The sequence below is a fragment of the Epinephelus moara genome, chromosome 20 (assembly GCF_006386435.1).
Source record: "Epinephelus moara isolate mb chromosome 20, YSFRI_EMoa_1.0, whole genome shotgun sequence".
Classification (NCBI taxonomy): Eukaryota; Metazoa; Chordata; class Actinopteri; order Perciformes; family Serranidae; genus Epinephelus; species Epinephelus moara.
The window spans coordinates 32,938,675-32,962,909 of record NC_065525.1 but is presented as its reverse complement, the minus strand read 5'-3'; the positions used below and the strand labels follow the sequence as shown (position 1 = coordinate 32,962,909).

Here is a 24,235-nt window from a genome sequence, read left to right as displayed (position 1 = left end):
ACTTTAGCGAGACAATTTTGTTTAAGTGGACATCACTGTATAAAATTACCTATTGTGACGTGTGGGATAATCACAGCCTCATGAAACGTTACAGCCACAATCTAGAGACCTTTGGTATTCAGAGGATTTATGGCTTTCATGGGTATATTGACAATAAGAGGGTTTCCGAACAGTTTCCAGAACAGAAATGTTTTCCACCAAGTCGTAGCAAAATGCAGTTATTCTAGAAATCTCTAAATGTCAAATGTTTTTGATACCAAATTACAGCATGGATTTTTCGGTTGTGTTCCCCAAGGTCTTGATGTGTTAATTCGGCATTTTGGAGGGATATTTGACCATTTTATTCATTCTCAAGTGGTCAAAAATGCCCAAATTTAGCACCAAATCTGTGTAACAAATGGTGTCAACCCAAAAAATACTGCAACAATGAGACATAGTTGAGCATTGGAGTGGTTATCATACTTCTATCATAATGTTCTAAGCCCCTATACACTCTAAACTAACCACAACATAACATTTATTACAGATTTGTGACTAGAAAAACTTGACAGTCAGTGTTGAGCTGCATCTCAAATTAATCTTTAGGTTCCCAGCTTTCAGATGATGTATACTACCTCTATTTGGCACAAACTGCTGACCTGCTATCTCCTCATAAAGATCCCCTGTACCCCCACAAAAAGACAAAAATTGGTCCATGGTAGGTCACGAAGGGTTAAAGTTATAGTACTGTGTAGACATGCAGCATATAGAGGTTTGGTAATGAATAGTTGTTTTACTGTATAGTTTTAAAGCCTCTCCACAGCCACGGTCCACCCACACAGGTGTTTTCACTTATGCTGCCTGATTAAACCTCTTCTGAGGTCTGTGTTGGAGCGTACCCACTCCCACACTGTCCTGTATGTTACTGTGTTATATAACACGTTTAGACCTTTTTTTACAGTAGAATTTTTTACATATCAGATCGTAAGTGCACAAGTCTTAATAACATTACTAATGTCCTTTTGAATAGGCCAGATCCAGGATCATAGTGTTCTGTGTGATGGCTCATACATTAATATGACTCACTGGAACTGGTGATAATGTAGTTAGCTCTACCTGTGATTTTTCTGATATAACAAGTCCAAATGTTTTCTGTAAAAAAGGTCTTTTCGTACACAGAGTTGGTGACGGCTCCAGTAGAGCTGCAGATCAATCTGTGGTTATACTGGATAGATTCAGGTGTGAAATTGCGCAGCTGTATGAGATGTAGTACTCTGCACAGTTGTGGTCCACTTACACAGGTGTTTTCACTTTTGTTGCCTGATTAATGCTCTTTTCTGGTCTCTGTAGGCAGGTGTGGAGTAGCTTCACTGGATAAATAAGGCCTAGTCCTTACAGACATGGGTATTTTTCTAAACGTAGCCTTTTCTATGTATTTTAGTCTACACACAAACTGCGTTTTAGGTCACTGAAAATAGACCTCCATCTAGGCTGAAGATTTTCAGAAACTTCATTTTTAGTTTTGCTGTGTAAACAGGGAAGTGTGCACCTTTATCTCCTCTGTGAAGCATCACAAAGGAGGCAAGATGTCGTGCAACAGTGGACATGACCAAAATAGTGCTGGTTCTAATCTTGCTAACAGCACTTTCTATATTAATTTTATTTTTATTCGAAATGTCACACCCATGAAACACGTTGATTGTAATGAGTGTTTTTGCGTTTTCTTTTTGAGATGTTTTTTAATTTTTTGAGAACGAGGGGAAAACCCTATTTGCAAAAATACTTGTTTGTGTGTGGACTAGGTCCAAATGTTAAAGAGGTTTTAATAAAACTGTCCGGAGAATCACTCATGTCTGATCAGAATAACCTGTGTAGGTGTTCAGGACCAAATATTACTAGTAACTAAAGTCAGTGTTATCAGGGAAGTGATTCAGACCAGTGGGTTGCTGGTTTAAGTCCCAAACTGTTGGGTCAGTCTGGTTGGAGAACATAGACAAGATGGTTTCTTACAAGGCACTCAGCCCCTGGTATGATTAACTGCAGATCTGTGACACAGGACACTGCTGAAAATGGGCAAGCATGCTCAGAGTGTCTTAGATTGTAAACAAACAATATGAAAATTATACATATCCACACACACGCACCAATATGGCACTGCTGCCATCACTGTCATGTACAGTACCTTTTAATGGCTGTATCCTAGCAACCACTGAACATTCACGTAACAAGCATTGTCACATTTGTACTGTACAGTAATTAGTCAATGGTCTTTGTCAGATGTACTTTCTGTATGAATATCTGCCCGTTCCTCTGACCAGCCACACAGTGCTTACTCAAAGACACGTGGGCCCAGTAGCAAAACTCATTGTGTTGTTTTGTTTCAGTTATGAGAAGTACTTCCTGATGTGTTCCCTCACCCACAATGGCAAGAACCTGTTTAAACCAGTCCAGTCCAAGAGAGTGGGCACATACAAAAGCTTCTTCTACCACATCAAATGGGATGAACTGTGAGTGATTACCTTGGCCTGTTTCCTTTCCTTTCCTTTCCTCTCCTTTCCTCTCCTCTCCTCTCCTCTCCTCTCCTCTCCTCTCCGCTCCGCTCCAATATGTCCCTAACAACAACATGTTTGCACTGTCCTTCCATGCAGCTAACACTGTCCTTGTCTCTCCCAGGATCAACTTCCCCATAGCAGTAGCTGTTCTCCCTCTGGAGTCCATTCTGAGCCTGACTCTGTTCGGGGTGCTGAACCAGAATGCCAGCGGCTCCCCAGACTCCAACAAACAGAGGAAAGCTCCAGAGATGCTCGGCAAAGTCTCTATGCCGCTCTTTGACTTCAGACGGTGAGGACAGAGGAACAGCTGACAGTGGCTCGTCATGTTTTTGCATGTCATTTGAGTGGATGTCCCACTTATTATGGAATATTTTGAATATCACACAGTTGTGAAAGATGTAATTGAAATATTTTACACATCAGTCAATCAGCACAATTTAAGTACTTGTTTTAAACACCCTTGTAATTTGATGGGCCTCCAGCAATACAGAGTTAATCATATAAGTTAACATTCTTGCCACAATATAAAGATAACTGTTGATAGGATTCATTACCATGATTGTTTTGTTTTTTTTTTTATTTTGTTGTTAATGTTATTGTTTATTGCTGTCTGTATTTGACAGGGTGCTTGCAAGGGGCAGCAGGTTGTTGTGTCTGTGGACATCTGCCCAGGGAGCTGCTGCTGCTGCCGGATCTACAGGTGGTCGCAAGAGGATGCCCGCAGAGCGAATAGTACTGCAGGTTAGTGGTGGTGCTGGTAGCATCTGTAGTACAAGTATTAGTGTTTTAGTGGTTTTAGCTTTGCGAGTAGTCGTGAGTAGTATTGTTAGATTTTATTGTAGCACTCTCAACAGAAGTAGAAGACAGAAACCATGGATGTATAAACAGAACTGGATACAGCATTGGAGGTGGGGCCCCATTCATTCCTATGAAGGATTCTCAGTGGTGCATGAAGCCAAAAATGTTCAACTGCTAGGTGTAAAGTTACCCGGATCATCGACACTGCTTCTGCACTGTGTGACCCATAGAGGAGGTGAACGAGAGACTTTCCCCGACTAGGCTGGCTACTTCCAGTTCATGATAACTTGATTGAATGTTCAGCTCTTTCATATTTTCCAAATTACATCGGACCGAATGTATCAAAGTCATTTTTCAGAGGTTGTGACACTCAAAAAATGTATCCAGTGATTTACAGACATCTATTTTGCCATGTAAGTCAATGGCAAAAAGTCTTAACGGGCCACATGGTATCGTGACGGAAGTAATCGCACTATTTGGCCACTACAAAAGTTGGCTTTAAATCAAAGCATACTTCCTGGGGGCCTGTTAGTAACCATGACAGTCGTAGTGGCACAATACTAGTAGTGGTGTAGTATTGTACCTTTCTTTCAGCTACAGTACTACTGCTACTGCACTACTTTAATTTCTGTGATCACTAGAACCAATGCACTATGACTCCCTGTACATCTAAGACTTCTCAAACTGGATGTAGTAGAAGTAGCAGTACTGGTAGGTTTTGTAGTGGAAATAACGTAACTGTGTAATATCAACAACCTTGCAGTTTGTTTTCGACCTAATTTTTGTTCTCAGTCATGTCCTTACAAATAAGATAGATCATAGGGTATTTGTGAATGTATCCTCTTGAATTAAAACTACCTCAGAGAAATAAACTGATCCTGACTTTGGTGTTTGTGTTACCATCAGGTGGACTTTCCCAACTCACCATTGGACGTTTTATACGTGGGACCCAAAGAAGAGCCCAGCCCGGAGCAACCACCAGAAGAGCTGGACCCTGATCTGCGACGTAAACTGGAGAAAATCTGCAGCCGAGCTTCCAATTTCGGGTAGGAGAATCTCTCCTGTGTTTTCACAACTGTAAAAGGAGAATTACAATCTGAGACTCAATATCATTAACATTTCTAACAATCAGTGAGTCAGCATGTCTGCTGTTCCTGTCACTTCACTTCTAAGAGTTTATAGGGGAAGTGTGGTTTGCAGGATCTGAAATAAAAGCACTGACATCAGTTAATGCCACTGGAGAGGAGGTCTTAATGTTGCTCAGCTTGATGTGCAAAACAGACGTGCTTCTTGTACAAACACAAGAGGCTTAAAGCAACTGCTGGATACTGTAAGAACTTCTCATATTGCAATTAAATGTCCCTCTGCATGAGTCAAAGACAACAAAATATGATACTGAATCTTTCTGTGCAACTTACACCATGTGGATAAATGAGTCTGAGGCCGTGTGGGCAAGACAACATCACTACTGTAAGTTAGATGTCACAGTAGGGCTGCATGGTATGCAGAAAATCATATTGCTATTAATATAACAGATATTGGCATTGCTTTGTGAGTGGCAGTATTGATATTATTTTTATTAACTGTGCAGCCCCATGTTGATGTTTGTGATTGAATCAATTGAATGGAAACCACGTTTTTGAAACGTGTGAAGTTTAATGTTGAGTCTGCTGTATGTGCTGCAAAATCATCATTGTAATCCACTGACTGCTGGTTGAGCTTTACGTGCTCAGTGTTACGAGAGTTCCAGAAACATGCACAGAAACAGTATTTCTGGTGAGATTTATCCCCTTCAGCGGACAGTTTTTGGCCATCTCTCAGACCACCCAAAATCCGTTGGACTTACTAGATTTAAGAAGAGATTTTAAAAGATGCCGCGGACATTGCCAGCCGCAGCTCCCCATAAACGCCTGTATGTTGTCTGCTCCAGTGTGTCTGTTCTCTTCCAGCTGCTCCAGGCCCAGCTAAATGCTCTCTTATGTCTGCTGCCAGCCAAATCTCCTCCACTCTGCCAACATCCATGAGACTCAACCGGCACTTTAGCACAGAGCGCTCTCTCACTGGGCTCTCACCGCCTGCTTTCTGTCCTGCCCATTCATCTCTCCAGCCTCTGCGGGCACTAGACTCGTGGGGCTGCAGTCTCACTGATGTGTCGTGTGTTATTTTAGCGTGTGTAATATTCTGTTAATCCCTGAAGGAGAAATGTTTGCTGTTATTAGCACAGGGAGGTCAGGGTCCAAGTACAGACAACAACTTTGGGAACTTCGGAAAGGCAAATGTTTGCTGACAGAGGAATTTAAGTGTAGCCTTTCTGCTTCAAGGACCACTACCCCCAAATCAAAGATACATATTTTTCCTCTTACTTATTGTTGTAGTGTGAGTTGCTGAATGTTGGAGATATCTGCCGTAGAGATGTCTGCCTTCTCTCCGATATAATGGAACTCGAAAAAGCGTGCATCTACTATTGACTAAAGGCTTGTGTGAGATGTAAACAATAATGGCGTCCTTCTTGGCTGAGCTGTAACACCAGCTAATTCAGTGGAAGTATGCACGCTTCCCTCTGCATTGTGATGTGGTTGAGGGGTGTAGTTCGGTAGAAACAAAATAGTTCCTACATGAAACTGCTCACAACAATTGTCTGTGGGTTATCTTGAGTAACCAGGTCATGATCTCTGGAAAGAGACATTGCTGTTGAGTTTTTCAGATGCATTTTTTGAGTGCCATCTACAGCAGATATCTCCAACACTCAGCATTTCACACCAGAGCCATCTAGTTGATAAATACCACGGGTAAGAGGAGGAATATACATTTTCAATTTGGGGGTGAACTGTCCCTTTCACGCACTGCTTTCAAAAGTGACATAGAAGTGTCCACGGTCAGTCAGGGGGAAACATCATGCAGCATGCCACAGACATACCTTAAATTTCACAGAGCACACTCTCACAGCACTTGTGGACAGGACACCAGCCAAGAAATTTCACACTTGGTCAGTAGTTTTAAAAAATGTGTTTCCTTGGGTGGCAAAATGTCATGTGACTCTCAAGTCTCATGATGTGATTGTATTCTTGTACCTTATTCGTCCAGTAAAGGTTATCTGAACACTTTCATTTTCAGTGCACATTTACAAACTGATACACACACTTTCAAGCCATCCAGAACAACTAGTCTAACGCCTATGACCACTGAGGATTTTCACTGATGGTAGATTTTCCTTCAGCGGAGGTTATATTTCTTGCTTAAATGCACATTGAGTTGTTGTTCTTGAGGAAGTGCAGAGAATTTATCGCTCACTTAACCTCCACAGATTTTCTCAGATGTTCTGAGTTCTTGTGTGATTCTGTTTAAATGCTCTTTCTCTGTTGTCTGCTTTAAACATTATTGTTGATCCTGCCAAGAAAACTCCTCATTTGGAGTCGCTTAGTGTTTTCTTTTAGTTTTGATTTTCACATTATTTAACAGTAGAGATGATTTTCTATTAGTGAAAGATAAAATATGGCAGTTTTAGTTGGTTATATATGAAGAATAAATCTGATAAAAAAGGATGCATAACACAAAAATCCAGGTGAAAATTGCATTTGTCATGGCAATGTATTTACATGCTTATTTATTTTTTTAAATACCATCCCATCCATCTTCCCTCTCCGTCTGTTTTCGCTCTTGCTCCAGGCTGAAGCGGGCGGATCACCAGCTCCTATGGGACCATCGGCTCCACTGTCGGAAGGACCACCCCAGCAGCCTCCCCAAGGTGCTGGCCAGTGCGCCCAGCTGGGACTGGGCCAGCATGGCTCACGTCCACTCCCTGCTACACCACTGGCCCCCTCTGCCCCCTGTCACTGCGCTGGAGCTGCTCGACTCAAAGTATGCATTGTGCTCAATACCTACACAAACATTTGGTCTATGGCACCGCAGGTCCTTAAGAAATTTGAAATTATTTCAATATTATTTTTTTCAAAGAAGATTTTTGACCAGGCAAAAACTGGTGATAGTGCTCTTTCATTACTGTATACTGTAAACTTATTTTTTCTTAACATTAAGGAGCTTAATTTCCTCTGTCATTAAATGTGAACTTTGTTTAACTGAGTTTGTCAAACTGATGCTGTCAGATGTGTTGGGGTGAGTGATGAGTATTTATGTAAATGTGGGTTTGTGGTGAAGCCAAAGTCAAGTTTAAAGTGTTTAATTCTGCAGATCTTTGTCGTATATCTCATGTCTAATTCTGTGTACCGTATGTGTGTGTGCAGGTTTGCAGATACAGAAGTGAGAAGTGTGGCTGTTAGTTGGATTGAGAAGAGCAGCGATGATGAGCTGGCTGATTATCTGCCACAGCTCGTACAGGTACAGCTAAAAATATACACACTTTACATGCAGTTTTAAAACATTAGCCACTGAAACTCACTCTCACATTCACTCACTCATTCTTTTATGACTAAACCTGTCTCTCTCATCAACTCACACCCTTTCACTCACAATTCTCCCATCTATTAATAAAGTCACTTTCTTCTTTTGTGTCGCACCAGGCATTAAAGTTTGAGTGTCACCTTAAGAACGCCCTCGTCATGTTCCTGCTGTCCAGAGCTCTCGGCAACATCAACATCGCCCACTACCTCTACTGGTGAGTCTGCAGCAGCACTGAAACAACTAAACAAACACCTTTAAGGAAAAGTTGCCAAAAAAAGAGCTATAATACCCATCAGAAAAAGTGGTATTTCAAGATGCGAGGCACTCGGTAATGTGTTAATGTTGCTGTTTGTAGTGTTCTTAATTAAACCTACGTGACCACAAGTTTGCCTCATTTTCTGAGTTGTTCAGTGGTCTGTGTAAATGTTAATACAGCTACAGTTAGAGTCTTTGCTGATCACATAAAAACTAAGGGAAAACTGGTGTCCACGATGATCGTGCCCCTTAAAGTTTAGCTGTTGTGGTGTGTGTGTAATGGCTGCAGGCTGCTGAGGGATGCTGTGCAGGATCCTGCCCATGGGCGACGCTATGAGCGGGTGCTGGGCGCCCTGCTGTGTCTGTGTGGAGTAAAACTGAGGGCGGAGCTGGAGAAGCAGACTCACCTGGTCATACTACTGGGAGCTGTGGCCGAGAGGGTTCGACAGGCCGGGGGGTCTACACGACAGGTCAGTGTGTGTGTGTGGCTGTAATCTGTGTGTGTGTGTGTGTGTGTGTTTGTGTGTGTTTTATAACATTTCTATAGCCCCTTTCCCACTGCACAAATAACCCACCAACACCCGCTAACATTTTGCTTTTGTCTTTAATGGAAAAGGTTACAGTCAACATTATTCTGGGACAATTGACTCTATAGTAGTCACAGGGATTTATCGGCTCCAATCGGCTTCGATCAGCAGTAATAAAAACATAACACCCGGGTGGACATGCAAGTTTTCGCCCCTTTTCCAGCGTGATGCAAAGACACAGCGCCACTTATTCCATCTGTCTTTTTCCATCGAACATCGTTCCAAATTGGTCAGCACCAAGTTTAAAAGAAAGACTGAATAAATAGAAGAGTAGAATAAAAAAAAGAGTACCACAGTTACATTTTCACTGCCCTCCATGCTGCCTTTAACTGTTTACTAACCTAATTTCCAGAGCAGTCTTGACATCAAATGTGACAAACCAGACACACTGGTGAACTGCAGAACTCTGGTCTGATGGGAATGTGAAAGAGTCTATTGCATATTTTTAGCGGGTTTTACTTTATTTTAAAAACCTACATATATGCAGTAATTTTGGTAGAAAAAGGGTATGGACTGTTTTACTGCAACAGCTTTAGTCTATGTTTACTTCCAGTCAGCTGATGTCTTTCACATGCACAGCAAAACATTTGCAACAGGAAATACAAAAGGACCCAATTAGACTGTTAATATGTGTGTTATATGTGTGTTTTTGTACTTTTGTGTGTGTTCAGGTGGCGCTGCAGGAGGGCCTTGAAAACGTTCAGAACTTCTTCCAGAGGAACAGCTGCCGGCTGCCCCTCAGCCCCAGTCTGGTGGCCAAGGAACTGAACATCAAGGTAACACACACACACACACACACACAGGCCAAGGATTAAAAGACAGTGTTAATTTAGCATTTAGCATTCAGACTATTAAGCAAGTTTTTATAACTGCATTCAGGTCAGTACATCTTCCTCACCACGCTGGATTTTCCTGATCCTCAAAGAATTAGCAGCAGTGAATTCATAACTGTAACACTCAATAGAAAAACACAGAGCAGGAGACTGAGAAAACCTGATCTGAACACTTTGTCAAGAAACTGAAGAACAGCCACATACTCTTTATAGAACCTCTGTGGTTCAGACTTCAGACGAAATGAGCTCATTAAGCTACAGCGTCACCAAAATATAAAACACATGCATGTCTATATATGCATAGAAATATTCATCACAGATAACGAGATGTCACATTTCTAATACCTGCATGTACCCTCCTATGAACGAGGAAGATCACAAGTTGCCACAAAAGGAATTGTGGGAGATTAATTAGCTTCTCATCAGGTATCTGTGGATATGATCCAGACGCATTCAGTCATTGGATGGTAACATTTTTGGAGAAGCATAATGATGACATACAGTGGGGGAGACAAAACAACGAGTGGCTCTAAAAACATGTCTCAAAATAAATGAAAGATACAAAGAAAGAAAGAAGTAGACATGATTAGATGTTGTTTTAAAGCTGAATCTTAAAAACAACAGAACAGCAAAGTGCAGTGCAGAAGATAAAGATCTTACTGTTTGTTTGTGTGTAGGCCTGCTCCTTCTTCAACTCCAACGCAGTTCCCCTCAAACTGGCCCTGGTCAACGCCGACCCACTGGGAGAAGAGATCAATGTTATGTTCAAGGTACTGTACCCACACACAGAGTTATGAACTGTGTGCTGACAATGGACACACACAATGGAGAGTGCCTTAAATGAACCTTATGAACAATCATCATCATACGGTAAATATACCTGAGAACTGGTTCTTGTGTGTCTTTCACACACTCCTCTAGTTTAAACTGTGGACGTGACATCAGGTACATCAAAACTTGTAACCAACTGTAGTTTACGTGCTTCTTATTTCAACACTGCACCCCCTGGTGGCAGATGAGAAATCTAACTAATATTAATATAAGTGCAGAGCGTTGGTGTCATTTGTCTTTCTGTTTGTCTGTGTTTGTGTCAGGTTGGAGAGGACCTGAGGCAGGACATGTTAGCTCTTCAGATGATCCGCATCATGGACCGCATCTGGCTGCAGGAGGGGCTGGACCTGCGCATTGTCAACTTCAAATGCATCTCCACTGGCAAGGACAAAGGTAACAGTCATACACAAACAAAGAAACACATACAGATGCCACATTTACACTTTTAAGTGTCCCATATCCAGATAAATACTTGGATTTATACTTAGCCACATAAGTGTGTCTTTGTTGGCCTGATGGAAATGCACCTGTTTGGTGATTGCCAGCTGTTAAAAGAAGAGTAACTTTGGTCCTTTAGAGGTTTCATTACTACAATGTTCAAAAAGGAAATTACCTTAAAGACACTGTTGCCACCAGGAAGAAAAGATAAGCTCTTAACTGAGGTGTTTTACGAGAAGGAAGTTTTTAGTTTTTGTCAGATGACACAGGCAGAAATTATGAATATAGTCCTGTCATGTCAGACTTATTTTAAACTTCTAACAGCTGTTTATGATCCATGAGCAGACATTCAATACAATGGCATCATCATAACAGCAATACAATATTATTTTTAAAGTAACTAGTGGAGTGCCTGTTCAAAACATGCCATCATTGCTGCTTTCAGCTTTTCCGAGAACCACTCATCCAAACAACTTCACTCTTGACACTGCGCTTCTTTGGGTCCTGCAGTACACCGGCCATGATTTAGCTGCGTCCCCTAGCTATCATAGAGTGTAGAGAGCATCATATGGGTGCAAACGTTCAGGAGAACATTTCAAATTTGTTTTGGACTCTTTTGTCCATGGGGGGTGGGTTTGTTGGGACCAGGCTATTCCTTGGAACAAAAGTGTTAATTATCAAATTACATTGCTGATACTTTCTCTCCAGTCTCTCTTTCTTCATATGGTCTGTAATGTACTGTAGCAAGCAACTGAGAACAATCTGTACCCAGAATGCCGTTAGTTAATACAGGTCCTCGCTCAATACACGACACCATGTGTACAAAACGCACTACTAGTAAATATGTCTGGTAGAACTCAAGAGCTCGCACAGACTCTGCCCATTTAAGTTAGATACTGAGCTGACTATTGTGTGCTTGCATCGTGTTAATAAAAGTTGTGATGTGTTATTTAGGCATGGTGGAGCTGGTGCCATCCTCCGACACACTCAGAAAGATCCAGGTGGAGTACGGCGTCACTGGATCCTTCAAGGACAAACCGCTGGCAGAGTGGCTCCGCAAATACAACCCTGCTGAGGATGAGTATGAGAAGGTAAAAACACATAAAGCATAAGTGTGCATAGTTACATGTAAAGCCAAAAAACTGTGAATCACACTAAGCCCAAAGTAACTGTTGATATGTGTTGCACAAAGTGAAGCATGCTGGCAACTGTCTGGCACATTAGTCCACTCACTGCACCGCTACCTTTAACATTCATCATTAAGTTGACACAAAGTAATGATTTCACATATATCATGACTGTCAGTTACACCACTGAGCTGCTTTTTGATGTCTCATGGTGTAAACTAGTGAGGAAAATGGCTCAAATATTAAAACCATAATTTTCCCGTTGACACAGTAAACTGGCTCGTGAAGTTTACAGCAGTTGTAGAACTTTGACACCTGTAAATGTGAAACCTTACTCCGCACTCACAACCTCTGACCCCAAAATTCTACCGCACATAATTTGACCCTGAACTTCAGCAGGATGCAGAAATAAACTTGTCATCAGATACATGCTTAAACAGAGCTCTGATGTTTTTTAGGCTGGTGACTAAACTCTGGAAAGTCCGCAGAACAATTTTATAATTTCTGGGTTCGCTTGAAACATCTGGAAAAGTAGAGAATGCATTTAGACTCTCAAAATCAGGCACTACATCAGGGCTGTGTAGCCAGACGAAAAATACCTAAAACCTGTGCCTCACACTGAGTATTCATATTTCTTCCTCTCTTCTCTCTGTGTGTGTCACTCTCACTCTCTTCTTTCTCTTTTTAGGCATCAGAGAACTTCATCTACTCGTGTGCAGGATGCTGTGTGGCAACCTACGTACTGGGCATCTGCGATCGCCATAATGACAACATCATGCTGCGCTCCACTGGTCACATGTTCCACATCGACTTTGGCAAGTTCCTGGGCCACGCCCAGATGTTTGGCAGCTTCAAAAGGTGAAAATCAGATATGCTCTTTAGCACGTGTTCATCAGATAAAACATGCTTTGGTGCACTGTCAGGGTGTAAAGGTCTTTTCATAAGGGTATGTCAGGATGTTTGCTGTTGTCTTGTTTTTATTACCAGTTAGTGATCAGATGAAAGGTAAAAGGGCAGGTAACACTTGATTTTTGTGGGAAATGCTGACACTGAGTAGAAAAGAAATACATAAAGTTTTTGGAACACTGGCCTGTCAGTTCCCTTATCCATTACAGTGATGAGAACATAGACACTACATCATTCTGTCCCAGTTCTAATGTTATCATAGACAAACAGAGGAAATAATTTAACACATGTACTGTTGTGATATTATAGTTTGTTCTCATCATAAGGTAAGTTTCTAAGAAATTATGTGACCCACAACTTCTTTTTGGATGACTAAATTTCAGGTGCAGGATCGACTGTATCCCAACTCAGCAAGATTAATGTGTATTTTCATGCATGACCTGGTTCAAAGCTCACACACTGCACTCATTCCCAGCTGGTGGGCTGCCCTACAACCACACTCGTCTATTTTTAGCCTCTGAGCATCTGCACTGAAATATTTAGAGGCTTTGTAGTAACTTGTTTAAGGGTGCCCCTGGTGTATTTTAACTGTTCTGCATTCACTCTCCTGATCCAGATTTTCCCATTTTATTAGTAACTTCTTGGCTGACCCGCGTCAGAAGTTGACTTTAAATCTTCTGTCCTCCCCCTCCTTCTTTCCCATCAGGGACCGCGCTCCGTTTGTTCTGACCTCTGACATGGCGTACGTCATCAACGGAGGCGAGCGTCCCACAAGTCGCTTCCAGCTGTTTGTAGACTTGTGCTGCCAGGCCTACAACCTCATCCGCAAGCACTCCGGGCTTTTCCTCAACCTGTTGTCACTGGTGAGACAGAACACACCATGTAAACTATATACACACAAATGACTGCACATGTAGAGCACATAAACACACCACCTATTTATACACACACGCACCAGTCAGCCACATCATTAAAACCACTGGACTGTAACAAGATGATTGATGTTGTTCACATCATCTTTCAATGTTCTGCTGGGAAACCATGGGTCCTGGCATTCATGTGGATGTCACCTGACACGCTTCACCCACCCAAACACTGCTGCAGACCAAACATCCCCAGCCTCATGGCAACAGCTCTCTGATGGCAGTAGCCCCCCAGCAAGACAGTGCCCCATGCTACACTTCAAAAACTGTTCAGGAATGGTTCGAGGAACTTGACAAAGAGCTCAATTTTTCGACCTGGCCTCCAAATTCCCCATAGCCCACTCTCAGCATCTGTGGCACGTGTCGGTACCCCATGTCACAACCCACAGGACTCAAAGGATCCGCTGCCAATATTCTGGTGGTAGACACCCCAACACAGTTCTCAGAGGTCCTGTGCTCATGCCTCGACAGGTCAGAGCCAAGTCTGATCCAAGGAGGCCCCAACATGGAGTGTACCTCTAGGGTACCGGCACGTCCCATGAATGCTCTATCAGATTGGGATCTGGGAAATTTGAAGGCCAGGTCGATGCCTTGAGCTCCTTGCCACATTCCTCGAGCCATTCCTGAGCAGTTTTTGCGATGCAGCATGGTGCATTGTCCTGCTGGGGGTGCCACTAAAGAGTGCTAAAACCTTGAGGGGGGTACTTGGTTTGTAATGGTGGGTGGAGCAGGTCAACTGGCATCCACATGAATGCCAAGACCCTAGGTTTCCCAGTAGAACAATGCACTGGAACAAGATCATCAATGATTTGTCACTTCATCTGTCAGTGGTTTTAATGTTTTAGCTGATTGGTGCATACGCCAAAAAGAGGTACAGCACAGAGGTGTTGGCATGAAGTTAACATTTTGTCATGGTTTTTACTGTGGTTGTAAGAGTGTTTGTAATTAGAGCTGCAACCAACAATTATCTTCATAACTGACTAAACTGCAGATTATTTTCTTGATTCACTGATTCATTTGTTGTCAAAGTGTCAGAAAATAGTGACAAGTATCCATCACAGTGTCTCAGAGTCGATGATAACATCCTCACATTTGATTTGTCTAGCCAACAGTTCAAACTCCAAAGATATTCACATTAAAATAATACAAAACAGAGAAAAGCAGCAAATCTTCACATCACAGAAGCTGTAAGCAGGGACTCTGGGGCATGTGTTCTGTGGAAAAATTACTAATACCATTAATCAATTAACAAAATAACTGCAGATTAAATGACTTTATTTCCCCTATGGAAATAAGTCACGTGACTTTACTGTTTTATGCTAACAGATTTTAGTACTGCATGCACATTTGTGTGCTGTATTTTATTTTATCAGATACAATCAGTTCTGTTTATTGACTAATCAGTTATTTGACCAATTGATCAGCTCTAGTTTTAGTGCAGGTGTTCCAGATTCTTGTCCTTGCATCTTGTAGCTGCATTTTTTCTCCTATCAGCTTCTTTTTCTTTTATGTCAGTCTTTTTAGTAGTGTTGGCCTCCTTTTTGTAAGTGTCCTCATTATTTAGCCGATCTCCCTGATTTTGCACCTGCAGGAGCCAAAATAAGGAGCAGTCGTGCCCTCATAATAAATTAGTGCTTCACTGTTGTCCTGGAAATTAATATGCTGTAGTTTATGGCTACTTGATGCTAGTTCTCAAAATAATTTCTGCTGTTTGTTATATTTTTAAATGGACGGTGTTTGTTTTATTTTTTATTTATTTGCCCCATATTTAACCAGGTAAGTCCTGTTGAGATCAACAATCTCTTTTACAAGGGAGACCTGGCCAAGACAGCAGCATACAAAAAGTTACAGCCAAACAACCACACAATAAAAACATAAAAGATATACACTAACATGTAGAAATATTAGAACACCTACGCACAATGATAATGCATTAAAGCAACATTTAAAAGGCAATGATGCAGAGTGAAGTAAATGTAGTTGTGAGAGGAGCTAATTGTCACATGGTCTTTTGCAACTGGCTGGTGTTACTCTTGAATAATAGATCCATTATGCAAAATGATTGACGACAATTAAATTGTAGGGCTTTTATGGCATTATTGGACTGTTGTTATATTATTTATGTAGTTCCTAATTCACTAAATAGTCAATATTGATGCACATTATTATGAAGATTAAGTCCTAATTCTGTTATATTTTATAAGCACTGTAATATTTATAGATTTTTGTAATAATGTTACTGCAGAATGATGGGTAATACTTGAATAAATCTGCTAAAGCATTTTGAATATAAGTAACCCAGAACCTGTGTGTTCGTCTTTTCTCGCCGTCATAGATGACGTCCTCCGGCCTCCCTGAGCTGACCGGCCCTCAGGATCTAAAGTATGTGTACGATGCCCTGCAGCCCCACAACACCGACGCTGAGGCAACAATCTTCTTCACCAGGTAAATGCATCAACTTCTATTCTCCAAGCGCTGATCCAAACTAATCTCTCCCTCTCACGTTTCAGCTAAAACAGACAAAAACATGAATTGGCAGCTCGGGTAAAGTTTTAAATGTAATTTCCCCAAACCCTTGGACAACCTCAAGACTGGAAACATCTCAAGAAAGTGTGAAATCAATCACCCCTTAAGTTTTTCTCTCTGTTCTGAAGTGACCCTCTGTGCACAGCTGCTATTTTCCAAGAGCTGTTATTGTGAGAAGTGAGTTCAAGGACATTTTTGTTTTTTGCTACAAACTGAGAATCCACCAGGTGGTGATAGAGGCACAGGAAGGAAAAGAATAGCTCTCACATTACAGAAACAAAACTCCTGACAGCTGAGGGGAAGTATCAGGTGGACTTTGTTTTTTTAAAACCAGTCAGGTGAGATTGTACCTCAGTTTGCTGACAAAAAATGTGCCTGATGAAAACTTTGTGTAACAGCTTTAGGTCAAAGAGAAAGCAGCATACTGATAATAGTTTCACCTTCACTCATCTCTCTCTCAGATTTCCCCTCATACTTCTTTCTTTTCCTCCGCCTCCTCTCCAGGCTGATAGAGTCCAGTCTCGGCAGCGTGGCCACCAAATTCAACTTCTTCATCCACAACCTCGCCCAGCTACGATTCTCTGGTCTGCCAGCCAACGATGAGCCCATCCTGTCTTTCTCCCCCAAGACGTACACTCTGAAACAGGAGGGCCGCATCCTGCACGCCTCCATCTTCTCCTTCCAGAAGAGATACAACCCAGACAAGCACTATGTAAGTGTCATTGTGTCACATCCATGTTCCCTCACGTGTCTGGATGTAAAGTTCTGACACCTGACTCGCTCCTCGTCCTCTCTGTGCAGACGTACGTGGTGAGGATCCTGAGGGAAGGTCAGAATGAGCCCCAGTTTGTCTTCCGTACTTTTGATGAGTTTCAGGAGCTGCACAACAAACTCACCATCCTCTTCCCCCTCTGGAAGCTGCCGAGGTAAGTGCACATCACCGTCGTTGTGACCCTCAGCCTCTTCATGTCTTAGTTACTGATAATGATGTCCTTAAAAGTTAACTTTGACATTTCAACCTGGACCCTATTTGTCCATATTTTGTGTCTAAGGGTGCTTTCACACCTGCCCTGTTTGGTTCGGTTCAGTCAAACTCAAGTTCGTTTGCCCCCTAAATGTGGTTCATTTGAGCAGGTGTGAACACAGCAATCACACTCAGGTGTGCACCAAAACAACCGGACCTTCATGAAGAGGTGGTCTCACTCCATATTGGACCAGTTTAAAAAATTGTTGCTCCAATTAGTCACTTACAAATAAAAGCATGGGAAAATAGGGTCCAGGCTGGAAAATGCCCAAGTCACCCTTTAATATCCCCATACTACAAGCCCACTGTCACCTTCCTAACCTTCCCTCTATGATCCTGTTGCTGTGCAGACTCGACCTCAGTACCTGTTGCTCAGAGTACAGTAACAACAGATTCTGTGGCACAGTAAACGTACCTCATCTCTCCTTATGTCTAGTTTCCCTAACAAAATGGTGCTCGGTCGCACCCACATCAAAGAAGTGGCTGCCAAGAGGAAGCTGGAGCTCAACAACTACGTCCACAACCTGATGAGGAGCTCCACAGAGGTCACCCAGGTAACACATGCAAATACTCAGTCATCAGTAACCTCAGCAGGACATTGTTAGGGCTCTGTACCATTTAAATAAATGTCATGTTCTCTGTTTCTAGTGTGACCTGATCTACACCTTCTTTCATCCAATCGCACGGGACGACAAAACAGAAGGCTTGGATGCTACACCCAAAGCACCAGGTATGCACCTTCACTTCTCATCCCCATTCTTCAGGTGTTTGTCACACTCACTGTTTGACAAGTACAGTAAGTGTGACACAGGTAGATTACAACTGAAACTGTTCTGCTGTTATTTGAATAAGCAATCAATAATGTTAGTTATTTATTGGGTAACAAAGAGTGTGTCTGTCTGAAGCCCAGGTATGACTAAAGATTTATGATGAGACGCATTGAAACCTGCATTGCACCAATCTGCAACGTTCTGACAACCTGCCAGTTTACACCACTTTGACTATACCATACAATGTATCATCTCCATAGCAACAACTCTCTGTACTCAGTTCTAACCAATATTAATTTATCAAAACACATCATTTCTGAATATTTGAAAAGGTTTCAGTTATCAGTTTCCACAGTATCGTTACATTAAATACCAGTTCCACTTCCTTGCTCTCTATTATCATAATGTTTACTACAGACATCCTGCTGCTCCTGCTGCCACCAACCAAGAGTCATCGCTGTCATATTATAGTCATGTTATATTTTAATAAAAAATTTATCTTGCATGCCCTCAATTTTCCCCATAGTATCACATATTGTATTGAATATATGTATATATATTTTCCAAAGTATTGCATCGAAATAGAAAAACTCTAGTATCATGACACTAAATAATACTTCAGCCAGGACCACTTAAGTCAGAGAAAATTTTATTTCCATTTGCAGTCAGCTGATCCATCAGTTGATTGGACTGAGATCAGATGATGTAGCTGGGATGTGAGCTGAGCTTGACATCGTGTCCTATCTGAACTCACGCTATGCTCAATTTTGGTTTTTTGAGCAAGCAGCAGCAACCCACTGTCCGACACACTGCGGGGACAGGGACCGACATGTCAACAGCCGCAGTAAGGTATATAAGACGGACTCGGGCTGTTGTCATAAAATGCCACCGCGAACAAACACGACGTCTGATAACTGACTTGAGAGGCTCACTTCCCTACAAGCTGATTGGCTGTTGAAACAGGTGACACACCCCTGTGTTCTATAATCAGCCACCGAAGAGTTGACAGGCTTAGTTGCAGCCAGCTTGAGTCGAGCTGAGATGAGCCACTTCACAGCTCTGCGGTTTTTCTCTTCAGTGCTTCAGTGCATAAATCCTTGGTTTGAATTGGGCTTTAAAGAAATAATAATTTCAAAATGTGTGTGTTCTTGTGTTAACAACTCCATGAATGTGATGAGTGGTGTCTGACTGTTGCAGAGCCTCCATTGAGTCCCACTTCTGGTCGGGTGGAAGGAGAAGTGAAGCTTTCCATTTCCTACAGGAACAGCAATCTGTATATCATGGTCATGCACATCAGAGATCTGGTAAACAAAGCAATGATGTAATACATATCCTAAAATGCTGCTTTGACAGACAGTTAGGCTTTTTTAAATTTTTGTTTTGTTGTAGTCATACTAATAATCCCTCTGCTCACCTGCAGGTTTCTGAAGATGGAACAGATCCCAACCCATATGTGAAAACCTACCTGCTTCCAGATCCACACAAGACTTCCAAACGCAAGACAAAGATCTCGAGGAAAACCAGGAACCCTACTTTTAATGAGATGGTTAGGAAATACAGTTTTTTGCATTTATATATTTTGATATTTATATTCCTAAACTCATTAACCATGGTTTGGTTTGACGAATGTAAACATAAACCACTTTTTCACTTTCCCCTCCTCTTCCTCCACAGTTGGTGTACAGTGGCTACAGCAAGGAGACACTGGGCCTACGGGAGCTTCAACTGAGCGTGCTCAGCGCCGAGTCGCTGCGTGAGAACTACTTTCTGGGCGGCATCACGCTCAGACTCAAAGACTTTGACCTCAGCAAGGAGACGGTCAAGTGGTACAAACTCACAGCCGTCCCCTACTTCTAACCCCCACCTGCCTCGCCTGAAGCCGGGAACAACTCCGCTTCTCCAGACAAAAGCTGCGTTCTCATCGTATGGGAAAGAAGGCAGACGTGGCCTTACTTGAAAAAACTGGTCACTGCAGTTTTCAGTTCAGAGCTTGAGGGTCTGGAGATGCATCAAGGATATCATCAGATTTGAAGTATAAGCAGTGATATTTTCATTTCAGATCTAACAAACCAAATGGACCGTTTCTTTCACATGAATCAGGTTGTATTAAGTTTTCTTAAAGGGACAGTTCACCACAAAAACAAAAATTCATATTATTCCTCTTAACTGTGGTGCTCTTTATCAAACTAGATTGTTTTGGTGTGAGTTGCATCTGCTTACAGAGAAGAAGCTCGTGTAAACATGAATGGCGCCCTCCTAGGTTGAGCTGTGACATTAGCTAGTGCAGTGGTGCTAGGTGAGCTATAAGTAGATGCTTCCTTCGGTGCAGTGATTCGGTTGGCAGGTGTATTGTGGTGGAAAGAAAATAGTTCCTTAATGAAACTGCTCACAACGAGGTCTGTGGATTATCTAGAGTAACCAGGAGTCTCGTTTGTAAAACAATGCGTATGATCCAAACTGAAAATGTACATACGGACAAAAGCAAAAAACGGTGTGCGCCTTAAAAGACAGTTTCTGTAATCAGGCTTCCACCTCACCATCTGTGTCGCCAATTTCTCATCTCAAAAATGTTCGTAAGAATGGGTCAAAGTTTCTCCCATCAAGTTTCATAGATCACAACTTTTGCTTGGGAAGTGGCGTACACTTCTTTCAGGCTTCGTTTTACAAATGAGACCCCAGGTCATGATTTCTGTAGAGACATAGCTGTTGAGTTTTTCAAGTGCATTTTTTTGGCACTTTGAGCACCACAAGCCGAGCGCCATGTAGTTGCATTTTGTTCGAGAGATTGCAAACATCTCTACAACCAAAACCTCAAACAATCTGAAGTGATAAATAGCACTACAGGTAAGAGGAACAATATGTATTTCTGATTTGGGGTGAACTGTCCCTTTAAGACGTCATGGCGGGATACAGCTGTGAAACATCACTAAGTACATATGTGATCAGTAACAATCTGATTCTGCAGAGTTTCATCATGGTATCCTTACAGCCTCAGATAAGGTCGACCACCACCAAGTCGTTGCTTATAATAATAATGAGGATGTTGCTTCAGTGGTTGTTCCCGTATGACCAGAATGCAGACTTAAAAACTTCTAGTTCGACCTCAGAGGGCGACCAAACAGGCCGATTCACATTTTTCTCTCCTTCTTCAACTAATCAAGATTGTTTCTGTGACAAACAATCTCCACTTATTTTGTCTCTCTCTTTCTTTTCCTAAACTATAACAAAGAGCTGTAATGTTTTGTACATTTTGATATTAGAGGACCAAAATGGCTTACTTTCAGAAGAGTATATATAGATTGACACATTTATTTTTTAAGGAATAGAAAAAAGGGGGCTCATTTTTACATTTTTCCTTGTTTATTTTCTATATAGATGAATAGGAGACATCAGGGTTTCCTGCTTTGCAGCAGACACTTCTGGGTTAGAGTAGTCCAACACGCCAGATTCCAGGAAATCAACAGTGACCTTACGATTCCCCGAGAATGTGCCAAACGTAACGAGAAGGACGGCAAATCAAACCACTCTCCCGAGTTGGGAGCTGAACAGGGTGCCTTTGTTTGTGCTCACAATCCCTTTTTAATGCTAAACTTGGCCTTATTGCTATATATATTTTATTAACAATGTGATATTTCCTTATTAAAGAAAAATCTATATTCTTTAAAGCTATATCAGTAGTTCTGCCAGAGCAGGTCTGTTGCCAGGCCGGCACCATAAAGGTTTTTTGTAACAATGTGCCGCCACTAAATGCACACTACCAGGTCTCTCTCTCATGTTATTACTTGACTATTTTCACACAGCACACCTTAAAGGGGAATTTGTATCATAAGCTTTGGAACACGCTCTTATCTGCGCTCTGGATGAAGAGATTACGGTCGCTCAATAACGCTGATCATAAGTCAGTTCGGCGTTTCCTTCAAGTGGTTCAAAACCATAATTCAGACTTTTCAAAATGCAGTTTAAGGACATGAGGACATGAGGCTGTCTGAGGCAGCAATACCATGCTCACTCCCCAGTGCCTAACATTGGTGCAATGACGCCGTGACCTTGGTGAAATGTTAGCAATAACTTAAACTGCCGGTGAAGTCCAGACCCAGTCAGGTTTTATTATATTTAAGTGAATGAATTTGAATGAATCTGAATTTTGAGGAAACGTCAGGCAAACTGAACACGATGAGCGCCGACTTTACCTTAAGACATCTTCACAAAAAGGGAACAAGATTCTGAGCATGAGCTGCTTTCCTCTCCACTCGCTAACTATAAATCTGAAGGTGTTATTAATGTTTAATAAAGAAATTGAATTTATCTGAAAGGCTTTTTTTTTTAAAGAGATCTACAAGACAATTATGATCTAAGAGCATCACTCACACTATGAATATTAGTGACTTGATCCACTCTTTTAGTGACTGTACAAAGGAAGCGAGCAGAGTTTGTATTAACATGGCCAGTTATTTATTCTTAATTGGTGACCTGTAACCCGAATGGATCAGTGTGTACTGTAATCCCTCTTTCCTCAAGCAAATTAAATGTTTTTGGAACAAATACGATGTTTCTGTTGTATAAGATGTGTCGGATGCAGGTGAATTGCATGAATTACAGACACACAGCACATTGTGTTAGTGTAACATATAAGGTTTGTATTCAGTCATTATTACAAGTGGGGCTAGTTCAAGGCTACTTTGATTGTATTTTGCATTTCAGCATTTAGCTGGCTGGTCCAAGAATGAAACATGACTCCAGGTCCCAGGACACATATCTAAATACCCACTTGTCACTTCCATTCATCACATTACATTCAATTGACACTTGTGTCCAATGCCACTTCCATTTTTTCCCATCTACACATGTTGGGAGTTCAGTTTTGGGGTTCAGTATCGTACCCGAGGACACTTTGACATGTGGGCAGATGGAGCTGAAGATGGAACAACCAACCTCTCTCTACCTCCTCAGCTGCAGCTGCCCCCCATAAATGCATACAATGAAACAATGCTGTTCTAAGTAGGTATTATATTATCTGAGACTGACTCAGTTAAGAAAATACCTGAAATGTACATTAACCTAGAGCCACAGACACCATGCAGCAGTCTTAGAGTGGAACACTACCTACACACAGGTTCCTCAGCTGTTAGGTTATAGTCTCATTAAATTCAAGGGTCAAGGAATATACATAAGTAAGTGCTGGATAATTGACAGGCCTCAAAGGGGAACTACACCCATTTGCAGAACTTATACATGTTATTCTTATTGTCTAAGGCAGTCAAAAATATAAGGAAAAATTACTAATTCTCTCCTGTATCAAAAACTAGGGTGTGAAAAGTCAAATTTGTGATGTCACAGGTTGTTAAGTCTGGAGCTGCTCCACAGACAGTGAACTGGGAGAGATGTTACAACTGACACTTAAAGCACCCAGAGGAATGTTGAGTATATGGGTACATTTTCTGTTTCAGTGCGGAGTACACTACAAGAGACTTAAGATCATTGGCGTATAAAAAAATAAACATTCTGAAGGTCCATAAAATCAGTCTTCCACTCATTGTCTGTAGAGCAGCTCCAGACTTTACACCCCATGACATCACAAGTTTGACTCTTCTCTGGTTTTTGGGTTTGGCAGAGAGTCGCTCATGTTCACAAATATTGATTTAACTTTCCAAGATCATGGAAATAACAAATTGGAATTCCTCATTTAGGTGGTGCTCTTCTTTAAGAATAGTTTTTGGCCCTTCCAGGAGACAGAGCCTCAAGTCAAGACCAAACAAAGAGACCCTCTTAAACCCAGACACTTTAAGTTAATAGAAGAGGAAGATGTACTTTATGAATCCCTAAGGGGGCATTTAATTTTTGTCACTCTGTTACTATATAGACACAGGTCTGAAATACACACACATATGCACAAACAGGACCTGTGCATGCATTAAATGGAGAGATGTCAGAGAGAGGGGGCTGCCTTGGACAGGCACACGTGGCAGTTGGGGGTTCAGTGCCTTGCTCAAGGGCACCTCAACAGTGCCCAGGAGGTGAACTGGCACCTCTCCAGCTACCAGTCCACGTGCAATACTTGGTCCATATGGGTACTTAAACCAGCGACCTTCCAGTTCCCAAGCCAAGTCCCTATGGGCTGAGCTACTGCCGCCCAATATTGTGCCTACACAATATTGTAAAGTTCTGCATCCTCAAACAAAATCTGTTACACGCAGCAACCTTGAAGCTGATCAGTGGTTAAAGAAGACATTCTGTACTCTGAGGTCTCTCCTGGGATGAGACAGCTTTGCATCGAAGGCCTTTTGACCT

At 41.8% G+C, this 24,235-nt stretch overlaps 1 protein-coding gene across 2 annotated transcripts in view; it reads left to right on the top strand.

Annotated features, from left to right (window-relative positions):
• The window catches only part of pik3c2a (phosphatidylinositol-4-phosphate 3-kinase, catalytic subunit type 2 alpha), a 66,309-nt gene extending 44,057 nt beyond the window's left edge, over positions 1-22,252 (top strand). For both annotated transcript variants that reach the window (XM_050072774.1, XM_050072775.1), the window contains 22 exons: positions 2,364-2,486; positions 2,653-2,820; positions 3,155-3,272; positions 4,236-4,375; positions 6,996-7,187; positions 7,571-7,664; positions 7,847-7,941; positions 8,272-8,452; positions 9,241-9,345; positions 10,080-10,172; positions 10,497-10,626; positions 11,626-11,762; positions 12,487-12,656; positions 13,411-13,567; positions 15,963-16,072; positions 16,658-16,865; positions 16,955-17,079; positions 17,614-17,731; positions 17,826-17,907; positions 19,145-19,251; positions 19,368-19,493; positions 19,622-22,252. In XM_050072774.1, coding sequence (XP_049928731.1) covers positions 2,364-2,486; positions 2,653-2,820; positions 3,155-3,272; positions 4,236-4,375; positions 6,996-7,187; positions 7,571-7,664; positions 7,847-7,941; positions 8,272-8,452; positions 9,241-9,345; positions 10,080-10,172; positions 10,497-10,626; positions 11,626-11,762; positions 12,487-12,656; positions 13,411-13,567; positions 15,963-16,072; positions 16,658-16,865; positions 16,955-17,079; positions 17,614-17,731; positions 17,826-17,907; positions 19,145-19,251; positions 19,368-19,493; positions 19,622-19,804 — 2,962 coding nt within the window. In that variant the 3' untranslated portion in view covers positions 19,805-22,252. The remainder of the gene's footprint in view (positions 1-2,363; positions 2,487-2,652; positions 2,821-3,154; positions 3,273-4,235; positions 4,376-6,995; positions 7,188-7,570; positions 7,665-7,846; positions 7,942-8,271; positions 8,453-9,240; positions 9,346-10,079; positions 10,173-10,496; positions 10,627-11,625; positions 11,763-12,486; positions 12,657-13,410; positions 13,568-15,962; positions 16,073-16,657; positions 16,866-16,954; positions 17,080-17,613; positions 17,732-17,825; positions 17,908-19,144; positions 19,252-19,367; positions 19,494-19,621) is intronic.
• Positions 22,253-24,235: the final 1,983 nt, after the last annotated feature.